Source organism: Poromitra crassiceps (assembly GCF_964638095.1).
Source record: "Poromitra crassiceps genome assembly, contig: HAP1_SCAFFOLD_1064, whole genome shotgun sequence".
In the NCBI taxonomy this organism is placed as follows: domain Eukaryota; kingdom Metazoa; phylum Chordata; class Actinopteri; order Beryciformes; family Melamphaidae; genus Poromitra; species Poromitra crassiceps.
In genome coordinates, this window is record NW_028151346.1 from 20900 (window position 1) to 43828 (window position 22929).

The 22929-nt window shown below is 46.3% G+C and overlaps 1 protein-coding gene across 1 annotated transcript; it reads right to left on the reverse strand.

Moving 5' to 3' along the window:
- Positions 1 to 2385: 2385 nt before the first annotated feature.
- Positions 2386 to 22615, reverse strand: LOC310771702 (uncharacterized protein; the record flags this gene model as incomplete). Its single annotated transcript, XM_083664248.1, has 9 exons — positions 2386 to 2487; positions 6885 to 6986; positions 8034 to 8108; positions 8234 to 8287; positions 9269 to 9835; positions 13590 to 13610; positions 18882 to 18959; positions 21392 to 21514; positions 22540 to 22615. Coding segments are annotated over 9 exons (1198 nt in total), but the record flags the coding sequence as incomplete, so codon positions are not given.
- Between the last annotated feature and the right edge of the window lie 314 nt (positions 22616 to 22929).

Consider the following 22929-nt stretch of genomic DNA (forward strand, 5'->3'; position numbering starts at 1 on the left):
GTTGTCATACTGTTGTGTACCAAGATACACATCAGAAGAATGTTAGGAATCAGACAAACATTGATCATTTCACAGATCAATTAGAAACATATGAGACATGAATGGAAGTCAACAATCCGGAGGGATATGCAGTTATAGCTTTACATTTAAAGGTAATATTTTTGGCCCGTTATAGCTTGCTACCAGACTCTAGGGCAGGCTAGCTCGCAGATTGTTGCTTGTTGTTTGTAAGATTGCTAGCTAATTTGATAGTTGTTATAGGTCTATCTGAAGTCCTCGCTTAGGTGGTGAAGTAGAATTTCCCAAAGCAAGTGTTCAAAATGGCCACAGTGGGAATGAGGTCTTTATTGGGGCTCACTAAAAACATACCATGTCATTGCAGATGAATGGGGTGGTTGGGTTTAGGTAAGGGGGTCACTGTGTTAGGGTTAGGTTATGGTCCAGGCTGTCGTAAAGTCATGAAAAAGTGACGAGAACACCCAATGCGAGCTGATGAGAGCGCACATCAGGCACATCAAATAGGACGTAAGGCATGAAATTGCGTGTTTTTAGGGAGACCCGTCTTTGTTACCTATCTTTTTAGTAATTTGATTGGGGTGAAGTTGCAATCGAGAACTGATAATCATGAGTGAGGAAATTGTAAGAAATTTATCCATTTTCTCTGTGCAACTGCACCTTGCTTCTAATCATCCCAGGGCGAGTTTAGCTCGACTTACTGAAGCTTTTAAAGCACTGATCTGCTGGACGAATGACTGTAACGCGGGCGACAGCACTGATCTGCTGGACGAATGACTGTAACGCGGGCGACAGCACTGATCTGCTGGACGAATGACTGTAACGCGGGCGACAGCACTGATCTGCTGGACGAATGACTGTAACGCGGGCGACAGCACTGATCTGCTGGACGAATGACTGGAACGCGGGCGACAGCACTGATCTGCTGGACGAATGACTGTAACGCGGGCGACAGCACTGATCTGCTGGACGAATGACTGGAACGCGGGCGACAGCACTGATCTGCTGGACGAATGACTGTAACGCGGGCGACAGCACTGATCTGCTGGACGAATGACTGGAACGCGGGCGACAGCACTGATCTGCTGGACGAATGACTGTAACGCGGGCGACAGCACTGATCTGCTGGACGAATGACTGTAACGCGGGCGACAGCACTGATCTGCTGGACGAATGACTGTAACGCGGGCGACAGCACTGATCTGCTGGACGAATGACTGTAACGCGGGCGACAGCACTGATCTGCTGGACGAATGACTGTAACGCGGGCGACAGCACTGATCTGCTGGACGAATGACTGTAACGCGGGCGACAGCACTGATCTGCTGGACGAATGACTGTAACGCGGGCGACAGCACTGATCTGCTGGACGAATGACTGTAACGCGGGCGACAGCACTGATCTGCTGGACGAATGACTGTAACGCGGGCGACAGCACTGATCTGCTGGACGAATGACTGTAACGCGGGCGACAGCACTGATCTGCTGGACGAATGACTGTAACGCGGGCGACAGCACTGATCTGCTGGACGAATGACTGTAACGCGGGCGACAGCACTGATCTGCTGGACGAATGACTGTAACGCGGGCGACAGCACTGATCTGCTGGACGAATGACTGTAACGCGGGCGACAGCACTGATCTGCTGGACGAATGACTGTAACGCGGGCGACAGCACTGATCTGCTGGACGAATGACTGTAACGCGGGCGACAGCACTGCTCACTTCATGTGCTTACCTGCTTGTCACTCTGGTGTTATAATGCCCCCATTCATCAGAAAGAAAACAGATTTTCATATGTTTATAGGGGCTAATCTGCTACACTTGGCATTGGGTTGTACATAGTGTTTTTAATCTCTCACTCAGTATCAGATGGACAAAAACATATTTCAACTGACATTTTCTGTGATGACAGGTGGTGGAATATGTCTGAATATGACGAATTTATGATAAAACATCACAAACGCCAAAACATCAGAACACAACTACAGCGGTAGCCATTGTAGAAGTACCCCATCCCTGCAGCTATCCTGTATGATCAGAATCCCTCTCGTTAGGAGTGGAGCAGCAACAGTGCAGTGCAGCAGTACTGCAGCAGGCCAGTAAAACATGGGTCCCCGACAACGGCTACATCTGTAGCTATTTTTTAAAAATGTGGCAGAAATCAACAGAAATCTCAAGATCCACAACGTAGCAGACCTTAGAAAGAAATGCATGATTTCAGCCAGGGCTAGTGACAGCTCTGCTTCTATGGCCAAAGTCCTAATAAAGATATATATCAGGGCAAGAGAAGAAAGGAAGAAGGGAGGAGGATAGGATAGCGAGAGAGAGAGAGAGAAGGAAGATGGAATGATGTCCTCTCCTCCTTTTTCACAGCCTCTGGGTGAAGTTTTCCGGGAAAACCCCTTTAACTGCCTTGTCTTTGATCTGGACCCAGTCATCCTGCTTCATCCCCATCAGCCAGCCATCATCCTGAAAGCACACAGACAAACACATACAGTATATACATTATCAGTACTGTTGGGTTTTAACCCTGAATAGCTGGATAAACGAATTGGCCGCTACAGGGCTCCTGCCAGAAAGCACTTGGGACACCAGGTGGGGTTCAACACGTTTACTTGTGGTAAAGGCAGTCACCGACGGTACAGTGGTTTACAGTTTATCTTCTCTGACTGTTGTACAGGCAACCGCCGTAGTGAAAGGAAAAAAGGGAGGTTTTATCCCTCTGACAGGTTTCTAGCCGTTTATAGGTGCTCCACGTGTGTTTGCTCGTTTCTGACTGCTTCTAGCAGCTTCCACGGACGTTCATACCCGCGGTTAAGTCAGCCGCAATAACAGCTCTAACTTCCTGTTTGTATTTCCAAAATAAAGCGTTACTAACACAAGATAATAACAACAGAACTCGCTGCATTAATGCAAAATAAGTGATACAGCTCTGCCAAGGTGAGGAATTCTCAACAGCCGCCCCCACATTAGCCAATGTGTAGACGAAGGAATTCCTCAAGTGTCCCGGTTGTCGTCTACGAGAGCTGGGAGCTGGGTCGGGCAGGCAACTGGTCGGATACCTGCAGATCAAGTGGTGCCACCTCCGCCGCCCCATGACGGCAAGGGCGCAAACCCGCTGGAGGCAAAGCTATATCCCGCCGCCCCATGAAGGGCATGTGATGGGGACGGGATCGGCGCAGAGGACAGGGCGGCTCTGGAGGTCGGCCTGGGCACCGGTGACAAAGACGAAGTCGTTCCGGAGGACAGGCTGGAGGAAGACCAGCCTGGTATAGCTGGTCCGGAGGACGATCTGGAAGATGACCAGCCCGGCGAAGTTGGTCGGGAGGACGATCTGAAAAACGACCAGCCCGGTGGAGCCGTTCAGAAGGCTGGCGACATGGGGAGGGCTGCTCCAGAGGCCGGCGATGAAGAAAGGGCCGCCCCGGTGGCCGGTGACGGAGGCTGGGCCACCCCAGAGGCTGGCAACGAAGCTGAAGCGTGGGACTGGCTTCCTTAGACATCAACGGCTGAAGGTTGTGCCAGAGTGCAGTAGAGACTGGCTGCTGGTGAGAAGAACTGGAGGTAGATAGCTGGAGGGCAGGCTGGACCTCGGCAGGGCTAACGATCGAGGAGAAGAGGCACTGCTGCACTGAAGCCCGTTCTGGCGCACAACCCTCAGCACCCTGCAAAGCCCATCCAAGGGCCGTGTGGATTGCTATGGGTCCACCGTTTACTCCCCTGCGAACTGGCTTAGTGGCAGTGATGAGGTGTACATGATCTGACCCAAGCAACACCAGTGGATGCGCGTTGAAGAAGGGTTGCAGCGGGACTCGGCGTAAGTGAGTGTGCTGCCTTTTAAGCTTCTGCACTGGGTAGGTCTGCTCCATCAGGTCTAGACCTGAAGCAGTGAATGCTCCATGCACTTTGTAGCGCTTCTGTGGGTTACCTTTGGGAGAGACCTCGAAACTGACCTTTGCGCCCCGGAGGTGTGTAAGGTCTGTCAGCACCGTGCGTAGGACAAGAGTCTCAATCTCACCCTTCAACTGGAGCTGCTGGACAGCGGCAGGTAGAATCATCGTCCGTTGAGCTCCGTCATCCAAGACAGCGAATGACTCCATTGTGTTAGAACCACTGTGGAGCAGTACAGGGACGACCTTCAAGAGCACCTTGCTTGTTGTAATGCTGGGTGTCAGGTAAACTTCTGAGGCCCTCGACAGTGGATCGCTGGAGCGACGTTGGGCTGCATTGTGGAGGACCTGGAGGTGAATGCCACCGCAGTCGCCGCAGGGCTTCTTGAGGTTGCAGGTCTCAGGTGCATGGGCACGTGCACACCTCCAGCAGCGCTTTCCTTCTGCTATCCACTTCTCCAGGTCTGCTGCTGACTGTTCTGTAATCTTGCGGCAGCGGCTGATGTAGTGCTCTTTGCTGTCGCAGTAAAGGCAATGTATCTGGAATGGTTTCCTACCATTATACGACGTGGGATTGCTGGAGACGCTCGGTTGTGTGGGCTCTGCTCCGTAATAGATAGCTGCACTTTGACCTCTGCCCTTATACAGCATGTTCTCCCTTCCAGTACTTGGAGGTTTCTCGAGTTGGTAGCGCTGCACCAATCTGCTGGACAGACGCTGCTGCTGGGCTTTAAGTTGGAGCCATCCCGCTAAGTCCTGCAAGTTGTAGGGGTTGAGGCTTGTAGTGTTGAGCTTGCCTTGTAATTGCAGAGACTCAATGAATCCATCCCGCAAATATCTTGGTAGCTTGCTGAGCAGGCGGTCCACGTGCGAGCAGCAGTTGAGCTCAGTACCTTGAGGTCCCTCTAATGAGAGCAGCATGCTGACTAAGAGGTGGACCTGAAGAGAGAAGCTCTGGAAGCTACGAGAGTCATTAGGTTTCACCTCAGGGGAGGTGAGGATCGCTGCTATTTCGCTCTGAGCCAGCTGGTGTGGTTGGCCATACTGCAGCTGTAGAGCCTGCACAGCTGCTGAGTACGGGTACGGATGGTGACGGCAAGACTGGCCAATCATTTGAGCCTCGGGCAGCTTGAGGTGTTCAAGTAGCACATGGTATTTGTACTTCTCGGTTAGCCCCAGGTGAGGCTCAAGTAGGTTGTCCAAAGCCAGCTTCAAATTAGCGAATTCTCTCTCGCTATCTGTGGAGAAGTCTGGGATTTTTGGCTTCGGGGCACCGTATAGTGGAGGCTGAGGCATGCTGAAGCCTGGCGATGCTACGGTGTGGGCTGATGGCAGCTGTGGAGGGAATGCTAGCGCTGGGCCCATCATCGGTGGGGCAGAATAGAGCGCCTGAGGTGATGCAGCGATTGAGGATATAGGAGCATAGTAAGGGGGAGCGTAACCAGATGAAACAGGTCCAACAGCTCGTTGCAGTTGTGAATTCTGCACCGTGGAATAGCCATTAGGCACAGTGGGCTGCAGCTGTACAGGGGCTGGAGCCGGGAACTGCTGTTGCACTGGAGGCGGTGCAATCTGGTCCGACGCAGCATAAGAATGGAATGGTCCAATGTGGTGCTGCGATTGGGCTCGCAGGTGCTGCTGCTGCTGTTGCCTATGAGGCTGGAAGCTCGGTCCAGTTGATTCATAGCGGTGGGGTCGTACGGCCGCTGCGCCCCATGCTTGCTGAGGGTCTGGCCTGTTGGGGTGTTGCCCGGCTTGTGGTAGCAACAACATACCAGACGATAGGTTAGAATAGAGAGAGCATGGAGAGGGCTCTGGGTGAATTGGTTCGAACCCCACATCATTGTATGAAGGCCTGGGGTACTGTGACTCTGTTGGTCGACTGTGTGGTCGTCCTGCCTCCTCCCTGAGAGGGATAGCTCTAGTCTTTGTCTGAACAGGAATCTGTCTCCGATGGACCACCATCGCTGGTAGTTCTGGTGGGCATGATGCAGTCTTCCTACGTTGAGGACTCTGATCTGCTTCTTCCTCCATTAGGTGGGATGTAATGTGCTCCAGTAACTCCTGACGACGACGTTGTCGTCTCTCATACTGTGCTAGTTGGCTACTAAGCTGAGCCATTTCTGCTGCCTCTCGCCTTTCTCGTCCCGAAATGGACTCGATTACGTCCCTCAGTGAACCCATACTAAGATGATCCGCTGAGTTGGGTCTGTGTATGGTTGTGTCCCAGTTTGAGGGTATACCTGCTTGGCTACCACTCGCTGCAGCTGCTGCTCCTCTCTGCTCCTCTTGCTGTCCCTCGGTAGGGCGGGAGGAAAGGGCAGGCTGGTGGTGGTTGGAGTCAAGGATATAATCCTCCAAATACCTGGGGGTCTGGCGTTGCCTTGAGGGTCTCTCTCGGCCATCAAGGCTTGCACGTGCTACCTCCTGGTCTGATGTCATATCTGTAGTAGCCAACGGATCCGGCTCGAAGGACCGTATGTTGGGTTTTAACCCTGAATAGCTGGATAAACGAATTGGCCGCTACAGGGCTCCTGCCAGAAAGCACTTGGGACACCAGGTGGGGTTCAACACGTTTACTTGTGGTAAAGGCAGTCACCGACGGTACAGTGGTTTACAGTTTATCTTCTCTGACTGTTGTACAGGCAACCGCCGTAGTGAAAGGAAAAAAGGGAGGTTTTATCCCTCTGACAGGTTTCTAGCCGTTTATAGGTGCTCCACGTGTGTTTGCTCGTTTCTGACTGCTTCTAGCAGCTTCCACGGACGTTCATACCCGCGGTTAAGTCAGCCGCAATAACAGCTCTAACTTCCTGTTTGTATTTCCAAAATAAAGCGTTACTAACACAAGATAATAACAACAGAACTCGCTGCATTAATGCAAAATAAGTGATACAGCTCTGCCAAGGTGAGGAATTCTCAACAAGTACAGTATATCTGTGTGTGTGTGTGTGTGTGTGTGTGTGTGTGTGTGTGTACCTGTTCATCTGGGGTTTCAAAGGGAATCACTAACACCACGTCTCCAGCCTTCATCTCCAGCTCATCTGAGTCATTGGCAGCGTAGTCATGCATCACCTGGACCTAAAACACATGAATGCACATGGAATTCCACTGTGAATATATCTGAGACCCCCCCCCCCCACATGTAATTACACTCTGAATATATCTGATACCCCCCCCCACATGTAATTACACTCTGAATATATCTGATACCCCCCCCCCACATGTAATTACAGTCTGAATATATCTTAGACCCCCCCCACATGTAATTACACTCTGAATATATCTGAGACCCCCCCCCACATGTAATTACACTCTGAATATATCTGAGACTTTTATAAAACATGTAATGACACTCTGAATATATCTGAGACCCCCCCACATGTAATTACACTCTGAATATGTCTGAGACTTTTATAAAACATGTAATGACACTCTGAATATATCTTAGACCCTCCCCCACATGTAATTACACTCTGAATATATCTGAGACCCCCCCCCCCCATGTAATTACACTCTGAATATATCTGAGACTTTTATAAAACATGTAATGACACTCTGAATATATCTTAGACCCCTCCCCCCACATGTAATTACACTCTGAATATATCTGAGACTTTTATAAAACATGTAATGACACTCTGAATATATCTTAGACCCCTCCCCCCACATGTAATTACACTCTGAATATATCTTAGACCCCCCCCCCCCCACATGTAATTACACTCTGAATATATCTTAGACCCCCCCCCACCTGTAATTACACTGTGAATATATCTTAGACCCCCCCCCACATGTAATTACACTCTGAATATATCTTAGACCCCCCCCACCTGTAATTACACTGTGAATATATCTTAGACCCCCCCCCACATGTAATTACACTCTGAATATATCTTAGACCCCCCCCCACATGTAATTACACTCTGAATATATCTTAGACCCCCCCCCACATGTAATTACACTGTGAATATATCTTAGACCCCCCCCCCCCACATGTAATTACACTCTGAATATATCTTAGACCCCCCCACATGTAATTACACTCTGAATATATCTTAGACTTTTATAAAAACCCAACATCGCCACCCCCCCATAACATTTCTGCTACCCAGTCTGTGAAATTACCTTGAACAAGAAGCCAGGAGGCAGCTCCTCTGCCTCTGCTGCTGCTTTGGCTGGTTCTGCCACTGCTGCAGGTGTCTAGACAGATAGCACACACAAGTACTATGAGTGTATGTGTATATTTATTTATATGCTATTCTGGCATTTTGCAATTAAGAACTACAGCATTACAGAGAGGAATATTTTAGTCCACCTACACTCACCTCCTCTGTTGGTGCCTCTTCCACAGCTGCTTCTGCTGGAGCTGCAGCTTCACCCTGAAAGTGAAGTCAGAAGAGCAGAGTGAGAGAGTTTAGTGGAAGAACAGAGAGAGAGAGGTTAGAGGAAGAGCAGAGTGAGAGAGGTTAGAGGAAGAGCAGAGTGAGAGAGGATAGAGGAAGAGCAGAGTGAGAGAGGTTAGAGGAAGAGCAGAGTGAGAGAGGTTAGAGGAAGAGCAGAGTGAGAGAGGATAGAGGAAGAGCAGAGTGAGAGAGGTTAGAGGAAGAGCAGAGTGAGAGAGGTTAGAGGAAGAGCAGAGTGAGAGAGGTTAGAGGAAGAGCAGAGTGAGAGAGGATAGAGGAAGAGCAGAGTGAGAGAGGTTAGAGGAATTAAGAGCAGAGTGAGAGAGGTTAGAGGAAGAGCAGAGGGAGAGAGGTTAGAGGAAGAGCAGAGTGAGAGAGGTTAGAGGAAGAGCAGAGGGAGAGAGGTTAGTGGAAGAGCAGAGGGAGAGAGTTTGGTGGAAGAGCAGAGTGAGAGAGGTTAGAGGAAGAGCAGAGTGAGAGAGGTTAGAGGAAGAGCAGAGTGAGAGAGGTTAGAGGAAGAGCAGAGTGAGAGAGGTTAGAGGAAGAGCAGATGGAGGACAAAAAGAAAGAGTGATAGAGAGTGAAAGAAAGAGGGACAGACATAAGAAGACAGGCAGGACAGAGACAAAGACAAAGACAAAGACAGGCAAAAGCACAAACAGATGGCACTCTGAGAGCCTGAACAGAGAATCAATACAGTCACATACTTTGACTAAAGTGCAGAACTGCAAAGCTAAAGACGTGAAGCTTAGATGCTGTTGCACACTTGCTATAGAGTAAAAGCTATTGCACACCACTTGTATTTGTGCTTAGCAGTGACTGAGATGAAACGTGTGCAGTGTTATGGAGCAGTTGTTCACTATACTCTTCTCTCCCCATTTCATTCACAATCTACCTCGATGCATCTGCCTTTTTCCTCCAGATGCATCTCTCCACTTTTTCTCTTGCCTTCGTTACCTGACCCTCTTCCTTATCCTCCGCAGCTGCAGCTGGGACGGCTTCGTCCTCGGCGGCTTCGGTGGGAGTCTGGGCGGCTTCGGTGGGAGTCTGGGCGGCTTCGGTGGGAGTCTCAGCGGCTTCGGTCGGAGCCTCAGCGGCTTCGGTCGGAGCCTCAGCGGCTTCGGTCGGAGCCTCAGCGGCTTCGGTCGGAGCATCAGCGGCTTCGGTCGGAGTCTCGGCGGCTTCGGTGGGAGCCTTGGCGGTGGCTGTTTCCTCCTCGGTAGGAGACGCCTCTTTAACCGGCCGGCTCCCATCATCGTCCCAGCCATCCTGGGCCGCAGCCGCCGGTTCATAAGGAACCGACTGGGAACCGACATCCCCCCATCCCGCGCTGGCGCCCCCTACAGCCACGGGGTCGTAGTGAACTGGCTTGCTCCCGTCGTCCCCCCAGCCCTCTGTGGCAGCAGCTACCGGGTCGTAGCGGATGGGCTGCGAGCCGTCGTCACCCCAGCCTTCCGCAGCAGCTGCCACAGGGTCATAGTGCTGCTGGTCTTCTATTTCTTCCTGGGCACCGCTGTCCTCAGGCTGAGGGGCAAGGGTCAAGTTTCAAGGGGTCAGAGGTTATAAATTGACCGGGTTGGGTAGTTGGGCGTAAGGTGCATTTCACCATATAAGTGTTATAAGGGGTCCATCATTGCAATGGTTGAGGGGATTTTCAGGGACAGAGGAGAGAGGTATAAGCAATACATATGGGTAGGTTCAATGGTTAAGCATTTTTGAATGGGTAAAGGGGTTTGGGAATTGGCAGTATTGGAAGTATAGGGATTTTTTTAGGGGTTTATGGGGGATGTTTGTTGGACAGTGTAAGAGCAGAACATGGGCATTGGGCAAGGGTCAAGGTTGAAGGAGTTAAAAAGTTAAGGGCAAAGTCAAAGGTTTAAAGGCCCAATCCGTCAATACTCACTATTACTGACGCCGGTGGCCGTTAGTGTAACTGCAGGCAGCGTGTGAACGAGCTGACGCGCGGGCACCATACTCGCACGCGCACAAGCAGTTGCCTGGCAACAGCAGAGGTGTTGGTTGCTTTGTAACGTTAACTCATAAAAGTCACTTGAAAACGGCAACCTGGACAATTTATCGGTCAGATCAGCCTCGAGATGCCCAGGAAGGATTCTGGATGAATTAGGGGACGTTATTGTGGCATGTTTGGCCGTGTTTTGGCTTGCGTTGGCTGCGGGGAAGTGGATACTCATGTTAGCACAAGCCAGGAAATAGCCTGCTCCCCCTGTATGTACGGTACCGTGTAATGCCTGGAGTTGAGCAAACTGAACAATCAAACAATGTTTCATAAGCATAACAGTAACGTTAGGCATATTTACGACTGTTAAATTCATTATCCACACAAGACGGTAACGTTATTAGTGGGGCTGGTGGTAATTTCTATAAATGTAAATTAATATTAGTTAGCCACGATTAGCATCAAGCTAACGTTAACTATGTGCAGTCCCACTGCAGCCAGAGCCTGCTGGTTGCGGGGAAGTGGATACTCATGTTAGCACAAGCCAGGAAATAGCCTGCTCCCCCTGTATGTACGGTACCGTGTAATGCCTGGAGTTGACCAAACTGAACAGTCAAACAATGTACCGTAAGCATAACAGACAGTAGGCTAACGTTAGGCATATTTCCGACTGTTAGATTCATTATCAACACAAGACAGTAACGTTATTAGTGGGGCTGGTGGTAATTTCTATAAATATAGCTAAATCTATTAGTTAGCCGCGTATAGCATCAAGCTAACGTTATGGTTATAATAGGCTAGTCTAATAATAGGCAGACTCACCACCGCAGCTAAATGCAGTCAAACAATAATGTTCCATTACCATAAGCATAACGGTAGTAACGTTAGGGTTGCATTACTTCACACAAGACGGTAATGTTAGCAGAGTTTCTGACCAGGTGGTCAGATACTTGTACTACGGAGTGACAGTAAAAATCTTGAATCTTGAAAATCCATTAGCAAGCAGCTAACGTTATCTGGTCAAAACCACATTACAGTAGCTACAAGCAGCAAGTTTCCTTCATGAACCGAAAACACAGTCCTGACTCTAGTTTCCCCCCGATGTCGGTCACATTGCTGCTGTCTGGCCAGACGGGCTTCATTAGATAAATATTTATTTATTTATTTAGTGTGGACTTTTTCTGGAGTCTGTGTTGTTTCCTTTTGCTAGCAGCTAGCGACAAACGTAACGTTAAAAGCTACTTTAGCCATTTCCTGTTAGCGTCTAGGACAAGAGACAAGCTCATGAACGCGCGCAGACGTCACATCCTCTAGCTGTGGCGGGAAATGCTAACCCCTTTGAAACTGCGTTTTTCCATGTATCTTCTGAACGGCTGGTCGGAGAGAAACGTCCCTGGTCGCCATTTTTAAGTTACGTCAAGGCGCATTCACTCAGTGCCAATAATAAACACTTTGTGCACATTTATTTCTCGCCAGAACCAAAGGAATGGGCCTTTAAGATGGACAAAGGGTTGGGGATTAAAGGGGTATTTAAGGGATGGACAGGGGCAGGTTGGCAGAATATGAGCAGAATGGCAGGTAAACGTTCAGGGATCATTAAGGGGTTTTACAACAGGTGAGGGATTGGGGAGTTGGAGCCGAGGGTTATTTAGAAAATGAGAATTATATGCCATATTAAAGGGGCATATGGGGGTAGGTTGGCCATGTATGAGCAGAAACAGGGCCAGGAGAGATGCCATGGACACCGATGTGAAGAGTTCCACAGCCGATGCCAGCAAGTCACCATCATGGCAATCAGGAAGGTTGATGCCAGAGAGGAGGTTTCAAATCAAATTAAAAGACAGATGAAGACAAAGAGGGGTGGCAAAGAAAAGGCAGGAAAAAAAGCATTTCCCCATCAGAAGATAGATGTTGGGTCTTCTATGTGGTTGGCAGAGATGGTTTATATATACATTTCCCCATCAGAAGATAGATGTTGGGTCTTCTATGTGGTTGGCAGGGATAGTTTATATTCCCCCGCTTATATTCAGATGGAGAAAGAGGAAGGGTGCTTTGTAAGAGTAGACGTGTCGCTCCTTTCTGAGCTGGCATTGTTTTTCTCCAAGCTTGAATACAGTAAAAACTGTATTATTTTGAGACACATCTCTCTTACAGCGAAAGGGATGGACAAGAAAGGTTTGTTAATGGTCAGATGGTCAACCTGAACGCAACGCTCTGTGAAGTTGCCCACTAGCTCAGAGTACAGGTTTGGAGATCAGCGTACCTGTCTCATTTCTACCCTCAGACCACAAGTGGTTCAGTCTTTTGCTTTCACTTGAAGTCACAGCAAACATTTGCATCCATTTTGTTGTGAGCCATTTTTGTCCTTCGGAGAGAGCTTTCTGCATCCCATTAGGGACATCAAATGGTGCAAGTGAAAGCAACCCACTGCAAACATTCTTCCAGCTTTCATGAGCAACTTCACTCAACTTTGAAAACGGTTACTTGTTCCCTGTGTGTCACATGTAACATGAAGCTAACATGTCAACTGTACATGTGTGTGTCACATGTAACATGAAGCTAACATGTCAACTGTACATGTCCTATCAGTGGAACATGTGAACATACAGGGAGATGGGTGGGAAAGAAAGAAAGGAGGTCAAAGATCATTGCAGTCAATTCAGTTACAAATTAGTCTACTCGTGAGATCATCTTCAATTGAAATGTTCAGCTCAATTTGCACTAAAAGAATTGAAAATAATTTCTACCTTTGTGATTATTTTATAGATTTTAATGGTGTCTTATACAATCGGCACGCTTGGGATCTATATGAATATACATGCACATATAGAAAAAGAGACAGAAAGCGCAGAGAGGGGACTGAATATAGGACACCGTTAATCTGAATTATTCGATAATGTAGAAAATATTGATCTGAAACTGAATTGACAGCTCATTCCCAAGTTCTATTTGTGCTGTAAGACAACAACCTCTTCACATCATTATAGTGCTGTTATCACATTGCTGCCAATTAATGCACAAACAGATTTGAGACAGACAGATGTTTAGAAAACACAGTAGTGGCCATTATAGAAGTCCCCATCCCACATCTAACCTGCATTTGTAGTGCAGGGCTTTCCAAACAGTTCCTTCTGGGAGTGTAGCAGTAGTGTAGCAGCAGGGCGGCAACCACACCAAGAGTGGGACTTCTATAACGTCTACATAATGTAGATGATTACGATTGAAATGATGATGATTATGAAGACAAATAAGAGTCTGACGATGAAGGTCACGATCGCAATGGTAGATTATTTTGAGGATGAGGAGGATGAAGATGCTTACCCATGAGTCCCAGTTTTCAGGCTGTGGAAAACAGAGGGAGAGCAACAGAGTGAGAAGAAAGGCCATACTGTGAGACTGTGATGTGGCAAACCCTCGTACAAATTCAAGTCCATGTCCATTGCATTCACTGAAACTGCATTGGAAACTGATTTCCAATGCAGGTCCCATGCTCTAAAGCAGTGATACTCAACCCGAGGCTCTAGAGCCACATGTGGCTCCTTTATGGGTAGTTGTGGCTCTTTTAAGTCCTACTTAAAATAAATAAATAAATAAATAAATAAATAAATAAATACATAAATATCTAATAAAATAATGGGAGGAAAGGGACTTTTTTTTTTGGATTGTGGCTCTTCCAAAGGTCTTTTTCTTTGTCAGGGTGGCTCCTGAGTAGGGCAAGGTTGAGTACCACTGCTCTGAACCTACAAACCCATAGTGGTACATCTTCAGCAGAACAAGCAATGCTTGGGAAAATTTGAAATGGGTCATAGAAGGAAGTAGGAAGTAACAAGGTCTAGACTTAAGAGGTGACCACTGTCTTCGAGAATAGTTTAAACTTTATATATCATCCACCTGTATGTGAATGGATTGTACAGAAACGGTGCACTCCAAAATGAATGTCCATTTTAACAAACAATGATTTAATCTTGTATTCAGTCTTAAAAACAATTTTTATTTAAAAAACAACCAAACAATGGGGTATATTAATTTCACTTGAATCAAGACTTGAAACAAAGTACACTATCTTGAAGCGAGGGCTAAACTGCAAAGATGCTGCCTTTTGTTTCCAAAAGCTTGGTCAGGAAAGTGAAAATTATTGGCAGCTATATTTTGATAAAAATTTGATAAAAAAAAAGATTAAATTGCTCGTTAATGTGGACAGCCATGTAATTGCATGTCCTCCCCTTGAAGTGTGTGGTTGTACTGAAGTCTAAGCCGTGACCAGAGCTCAGGATCGTAAGGCTTTGGCAGTGCAGGACTACATCAGAATATTTTAGCTGGAGTAAATAGCAACCACCCTCTCAAAATTGTGGAAGTTCATTAGCACATCTGGATCAAACAGGAGCTGAATATATTTTGAATACTTGTAAAACTTTACAATAATTAATTAATGATTAGTTCATGCTTAATAAGCATTAATTAACCCTTAATTAACAGCCTTGACCGTAAGCTTGCTCCAACCTTAACCTCAGTGACTTGATGCCTCAACTCAAACACGAGCTTAGTTAACATGAACACTATTAGTACATGACACATTAGCTGTTAATTAAGGGTTAGTTAATGCTTTATAAGGATTTACTCAAACAATCAGGGGTTAGCAGAGAAACAGAGTTTATGGCTTGTGAACATTTTTAGATTGCAAAATGCATGAAAATAATATAAACAAGCAGTATACACGTTGTCCCCCACCAGTAATCTAGATCCACCTTTGGGTCAGTCACATTCATTGTCAATGCTGCCCCCTAGCGACACAAAGTCAATGGTACAGTGTGACGAACGAACGAACGAACGAACGAACGAACGAACGAACGAACGAACGAACGAACGAACGGACAGATGGACGGACGGAGACCGATCCATAGTCCCCCCTTTGGTGCGGGACAATTAATGGTCTTATATATATTTATATTATTTCTTTTCTTTGTCAAGTGACAATGGTATAATGCATTTGGAGGTGTCCATTATCAGGAAAGAATTAACTCTGCGGAGGCAAGCGTTTGCTGTCCTCCCCATCATCCATTAATGCCTGCTAAAGGACACCTCATTTGGCATTGTCCCTTACTTCATGAGTACATTGTCCCTTACTTCATGAGTACATTGTCCCTTACTTCATGAGTACATTGTCCCTTACTTCATGTGTACATTGTCCCTTACTTCATGAGTACATTGTCCCTTACTTCATGTGTACATTGTCCCTTACTTCATGTGTACATTGTCCCTTACTTCATGTGTACATTGTCCCTTACTTCATGAGTACATTGTCCCTTACTTCATGACTACATTGTCCCTTACTTCATGAGTACATTGTCCCTTACTTCATGACTACATTGTCCCTTACTTCATGAGTACATTGTCCCTTACTTCATGTGTACATTGTCCCTTACTTCATGAGTACATTGTCCCTTACTTCATGTGTACATTGTCCCTTACTTCATGTGTACATTGTCCCTTACTTCATGTGTACATTGTCCCTTACTTCATGAGTACATTGTCCCTTACTTCATGAGTACATTGTCCCTTACTTCATGAGTACATTGTCCCTTACTTCATGAGTACATTGTCCCTTACTTCATGAGTACATTGTCCCTTACTTCATGAGTACATTGTCCCTTACTTCATGAGTACATTGTCCCTTACTTCATGTGTACATTGTCCCTTACTTCATGAGTACATTGTCCCTTACTTCATGAGTACATTGTCCCTTACTTCATGAGTACATTGTCCCTTACTTCATGAGTACATTGTCCCTTACTTCATGAGTACATTGTCCCTTACTTCATGAGTACATTGTCCCTTACTTCATGAGTACATTGTCCCTTACTTCATGTGTACATTGTCCCTTACTTCATGAGTACATTGTCCCTTACTTCATGTGTACATTGTCCCTTACTTCATGTGTACATTGTCCCTTACTTCATGTGTACATTGTCCCTTACTTCATGAGTACATTGTCCCTTACTTCATGTGTACATTGTCCCTTACTTCATGTGTACATTGTCCCTTACTTCATGAGTACATTGTCCCTTACTTCATGAGTACATTGTCCCTTACTTCATGAGTACATTGTCCCTTACTTCATGTGTACATTGTCCCTTACTTCATGAGTACATTGTCCCTTACTTCATGAGTACATTGTCCCTTACTTCATGAGTACATTGTCCCTTACTTCATGAGTACATTGTCCCTTACTTCATGAGTACATTGTCCCTTACTTCATGTGTACATTGTCCCTTACTTCATGAGTACATTGTCCCTTACTTCATGAGTACATTGTCCCTTACTTCATGTGTACATTGTCCCTCACTTCATGTGTACATTGTCCCTTACTTCATGAGTACATTGTCCCTTACTTCATGAGTACATTGTCCCTTACTTCATGTGTACATTGTCCCTTACTTCATGTGTACATTGTCCCTTACTTCATGAGTACATTGTCCCTTACTTCATGAGTACATTGTCCCTTACTTCATGAGTACATTGTCCCTTACTTCATGTGTACATTGTCCCTTACTTCATGTGTACATTGTCCCTTACTTCATGTGTACATTGTCCCTTACTTCATGTGTACATTGTCCCTTACTTCATGTGTACATTGTCCCTTACTTCATGAGTACATTGTCCCTTACTTCATGAGTACATTGTCCCTTACTTCATGAGTACATTGTCCCTTACTTCATGAGTACATTGTCCCTTACTTCATGAGTACATTGTCCCTTACTTCATGTGTACATTGTCCAGTACATTGTCCCTTACTTCATGAGTACATTGTCCCTTACTTCATGAGTACATTGTCCCTTACTTCATGAGTACATTGTCCCTTACTTCATGAGTACATTGTCCCTTACTTCATGAGTACATTGTCCCTTACTTCATGAGTACATTGTCCCTTACTTCATGACTACATTGTCCCTTACTTCATGAGTACATTGTCCCTTACTTCATGAGTACATTGTCCCTTACTTCATGAGTACATTGTCCCTTACTTCATGAGTACATTGTCCCTTACTTCATGTGTACATTGTCCCTTACTTCATGAGTACATTGTTCCTTACTTCATGAGTACATTGTTCCTTACTTCATGTGTACATTGTCCCTTACTTCATGTGTACATTGTCCCTTACTTCATGTGTACATTGTCCCTTACTTCATGAGTACATTGTCCCTTACTTCATGAGTACATTGTCCCTTACTTCATGAGTACATTGTCCCTTACTTCATGAGTACATTGTCCCTTACTTCATGAGTACATTGTCCCTTACTTCATGTGTACATTGTCCCTTACTTCATGAGTACATTGTCCCTTACTTCTTGAGTACATTGTCCCTTACTTCATGAGTACATTGTCCCTTACTTCATGAGTACATTGTCCCTTACTTCATGAGTACATTGTCCCTTACTTCAAGTGTACATTGTCCCTTACTTCATGAGTACATTGTTCCTTACTTCATGAGTACATTGTTCCTTACTTCATGTGTACATTGTCCCTTACTTCATGTGTACATTGTCCCTTACTTCATGTGTACATTGTCCCTTACTTCATGAGTACATTGTCCCTTACTTCATGAGTACATTGTCCCTTACTTCATGAGTACATTGTCCCTTACTTCATGTGTACATTGTCCCTTACTTCATGAGTACATTGTCCCTTACTTCATGAGTACATTGTCCCTTACTTCATGAGTACATTGTCCCTTACTTCATGAGTACATTGTCCCTTACTTCATGAGTACATTGTCCCTTACTTCATGAGTACATTGTCCCTTACTTCATGTGTACATTGTCCCTTACTTCATGAGTACATTGTCCCTTACTTCATGAGTACATTGTCCCTTACTTCATGAGTACATTGTCCCTTACTTCATGAGTACATTGTCCCTTACTTCATGTGTACATTGTCCCATACTCCATGTGTACTTGAGGCCTGTGGAGAAAGAGGTGAGGGCAGAGCAGGACTATCATCTACAGTTCATGCTGTGGATTGTGCTGGAGCAGAAAGAAGTCACTAAAAGCAGGTTTCTACAGTTCATCATGCCACCATCCACCTGCCGTTTGGTAAACGCAGAGCAGGCAGCACTCGGCACTGCAAACTATGGCAAGCTTAGCAAGTGATTTCATCTTGTATCCAGACTTTTCATGCTTATTTCAAGATAGTTAAGTCAAATTACAGCATTAGTTTAAAGAGATGACACTTTTGTGTGCTATCCTTTTATGCTCGTTTCATGTTAGCCTACTTCTTGAAACATGTCAGAAATGTTTTCATAGCAGCAACAATACAACTGGTCAGCACAGTGAGGTTGATACAACTGGTCAGCACAGTGAGGTTGATACAACTGGTCAGCACAGTGAGGTTGATACAACTGGTCAGCACAGTGAGCACAGTGAGGTTGATACAACTGGTCAGCACAGTGAGGTTGATACAACTGGTCAGCACCGTGACTTTGTCAACAATGTTTCATGAAAGAATTAGCATAAATGAAACCTATCTGGATATGATATAAAATCACTTGTGAAACTTGAATTTCTTTGCGGTGTAAGGCCTCTACAATAGATATGGTCATGCCATGAGTCATCCACCTGTACGGCCGTGGAGGTTTTGCTCGCTGCAGTGTCCAGGTCCATGTCCAACAGGTTGCTGACTGCAGGACTGTCAAACTGACAACAACAGGGATAGGAGGGCTCATTGGCTAACAGCGTGCAATAGAGGAGGGCTCATTGGCTAACAGGGTGCAATAGAGGAGGGTTCATTGGCTAACAGGGTGCAATAGAGGTTGGCTAACAGGGTGCAATAGAGGAGGGCTCATTGGCTAACAGGGTGCAATATAGGAGGGCTCATTGGCTAACAGGGTGCAATAGAGGAGGGCTCATTGGCTAACAGGGTGCAATAGAGCAGGGCTCATTGGCTAACAGGGTGCAATAGAGGAGGGCTCATTTGCTAACAGGGTGCAATAGAGGAGGGCTCATTGGCTAATAGGGTGCAATAGAGGAGGGCTCATTGGCTAACAGGGTGCATTAGAGGAGGGCTCATTGGCTAACAGGGTGCATTAGAGGAGGGCTCATTGGCTAACAGGGTGCAATAGAGGAGGGCTCATTGGCTAACAGGGTGCAATAGAGGAGGATAGAGCAGAGTAAACGACAAGAGAAGAAAAGAGAGAAGAAGAGAAGACAAGACAAGAAAACACAAGAGCACTAGAAACTAAGATGAGAGAGTGGGGTGGGGGGGGGGTGTCCGCAAGAGGCCATGAAAGGGGTTCAAGCTTCTCACACCAGGCAGGTGGTCTTCCATCCAAGGACTAAACACACCAGGTGGTCTCCCATCTAAGGACTAAACACACCAGGTGGTCTCCCATCTAAGGACTAAACACAGCCAAACCTGCTTAGCTTCCCAGACAAGCTAGCAATGTGATGCAGGAGCTATGGTGCTGTGTGATGTTCTGAGGACTAGTGTGTCAGCTAGTGTGTGTGTGAGGAGGGGAAGACCGAGGACATCTTGTGGCTGGTAGAGGATGGCACAGTAGGATTAGGCAATGAAACAGGAGTAGATCATGACACAGGCCATGCTCTCTCTTTATCTTGCTCTCTCTCTCTCTCTCTCTGTCCAAGAAAATCTTCAAAACGGATATACCAAAAACCTTTATTGACATGTGTAGAAAAGGGTCCATAATGGCCCACCGTCAGGCCTGTTCTTGGGGCAGTCGATGCCCACGAACCGGCGCGCCAACGACGTAATGACGATGACATCATCAACGATGACAATGATGACGTTGACAATGAAGAGTCCACCTGTGAGGTCATCGGCGACGTCAGGCGGTCTAGGCTGACTGTGATGGCAGGCGGGACTTTGCGGAGTCACCGATGATGTCATAGCATAGAGTTCACCTGTGAGGTCATCGGCGATGTCAGACATAACATATATAACAAGGTGTTCTGTGACGCTGTATATATTCCTTCCTTATACTTCTTCTTTCCTATTCTACTTCATAATGTCTACCCTTCCCACGACCAAATCCGAACCCGAGCTGAATCCTGGCTGTCTTACAACCAGCCAGGCCCTGGTGACTGGCTGCCTTACAACCAGCCAGGCCACGAGTGGTATTCCTTCAACCGCGTCCGAGGACCGACATCTCTGTGGTTCTGATCGACCACTGCCCGTGAGCCCTCAACTACGATCCAGCACACTTCACGAGGCAAGCCCACAAGCTTCCTCACACATGTTTATGAGATAGGTTTGTAAATGCTACATGTAGATACACATGTTGGTGGTGAGTGATTGGTCAAAGGAGGAGGATGTTACTGTAAATATGTGTTTTTTTAAACTTCAAATTATCTCAAAAACTCGAAAACCTCACAGGTGGACCATGAGGTTCCAAAGTACAAAGTTGTAGAGTATGGTGACCTGTATAATGTGGACCAGGTTTGGTGAAAATTGGCCTCATGGTGTGGAAGTTATAGGTTCAACGTAAAACCTTTAGCACCACCTGCAGGCCGATTGGGTTCATAGTAATGGTTACCAATATCTGTAATTGGCCTAAATTCGATGTCTCACAGACATTTGCACTAATGTCTATGAAGAATAATAAAGCAGCACAAAAACAATATGGTTTCAGCTTCCCGACTGCAAACATGTAACAGAACAGAACAGAATAGAATAGAATAGAATAGAACCGAATACACAAGAATCGAATCGAATCAAATCGAATCGAATCGAATCTTATATAAAATGGAGTAAGTGGGTTCTGCAATTTTGCTCATGTTTTGGTGCTCACGTTCTTGGTCACGTTTTTGGTTACACTCAAGCAATTGTGATGTCACTGATAATGTCACTATGACATTCTCGTGATGTCACTGATGAGGGCCAGCTTGGCGAGGTGCAGGGTGGGCGAATCAAGTGCACTTAGCGTGAGATGCCTAGTAGAATAGAATAGAATAGTATAGAATAGAATAGTATAGAATAGAATAGAATAGAATAGAATAGAGGAGGACTATGAGGAGGAGGCCAGGGGAAGGAATAACTGAAGGCCCTGACCTGTACAGGAGAGGACAGCGGAGAGTTAAAGCGCTATTCCGCTGTTTACAGACACACTGACCTGTGATGGGGAAGTGACGCTGATATCAGGTGCAGCTGCAGCATCAAACAGGTTAATGATGTTCTCTGTCTTCAGCTCCTTGGATGGAGTCGCCTTGGGAGGAGGAGGCACTGCTGGTCTCAGCTGGGAAGGAGACAGGGAGAGACCATTGTTGATTAAGAAAGGGAAGGAGACAGGGAGAGACCATTGTTGATTAAGAAAATATAGCTATAGTAACTTGGCATTGACTTGTCTGACATTATATGGGATAGGAGTCTGTCTATGATACAACTCTGCTCAGTTAATAGTAGACACCAGCTGATCCAATTTAAAGTTACTCACCGTCTTCACTATTCGAAGCAGAAATTGCACAAGATTTACTCGTCTGTCTCACCACTGTGTGACAGGTGTCGGGTGTCGGAGGGCACTCTGTCTCATGCCTTTTGGTCGTGCCCTTTACTGACCGGATTTTGGGCCAAAATATTTGATTGGTACTCTAAGGCCTACAAAATAACCCTTCAGCGGAGGCAGAACTCGCCATCTTCGGCTGCTCGGAGTCCTCTCTGAACTTCCCTACAGCTGTGCAGCAGTCTCTGTCACAGGGGACAATTGTTGCCAAGAAACTCATTCTGCAGAAATGGAAGTCCCCACTCCACCCTGTTTTCAGTTGTGGTTGGCGGACATGATCTCCATCATACGAATGGAGAGACTCAGGTTCTTGAGGACCAACTCACCTGGGAGATTTCAAACTATTTGGGACCCGTTTCTGGCCTACCTTGACGAGGTTAGGGGTGATGGGTGACTCGCCCGGCCGGTCTTCCTCCCTCGCGTGGATTCCACTCATTTGTATATATGTACTGTATATATATTTGCAAGCATAATTTATGTATATTTACAAGCTGTAACTGGTGGTACTAGTGTATGTATGTTTTTTCTTTCTTTTCTTTTACTGTGTGTTTGTTTTTGGTTTGTTTTTCTGTGTTCTAAAACCTAAATTGCTAAATAAAATATTAAAAAAGAAAAGAAAATATAGCTATAGTATACTTCCTCATTCGAAGAGCAGGCTTCAGGTGGAAAGAAGAGACCGCTAATGTGTGTGTGTGTGTGTGTGTGTGTGTGTGTGTGTGTGTGTGTGTGTGTGTGTGTGTGTGTGTGCTTCTCTACTGTACCTTGGATGGAGACTTGGGGATGGGGGGTGGTCCTCCTGGCCTGAGAGTATGATTCGATGCATCTTTGCCAGCACCACTGAGAGAGAGAAGAAAAGAAAGACAGAGAGAGAGAGAGAGAGAGAGAGAGAGAGAGAATGGCAGAGGGGAGAAGGATAAAGAATGATTTGAGAGAAAGTAACATGGGCTGGGTAGCAAACAAGGGAGAGAAGGACGAAAGGGATACTACTACAGTACTAGAAAGGATGAAAGAAGGGAGGAGGCTACTAGAATAATACTGGGCATGCTCTACCAGAGTCCAAGCAGAGAGACGTTGTCATTGCAAGTGCTGTCATGCAAGAAAAGTGAGATTCCCTTCCTCCCTCCCTCCCTCCCTCCCTCCCTCCCTCCATT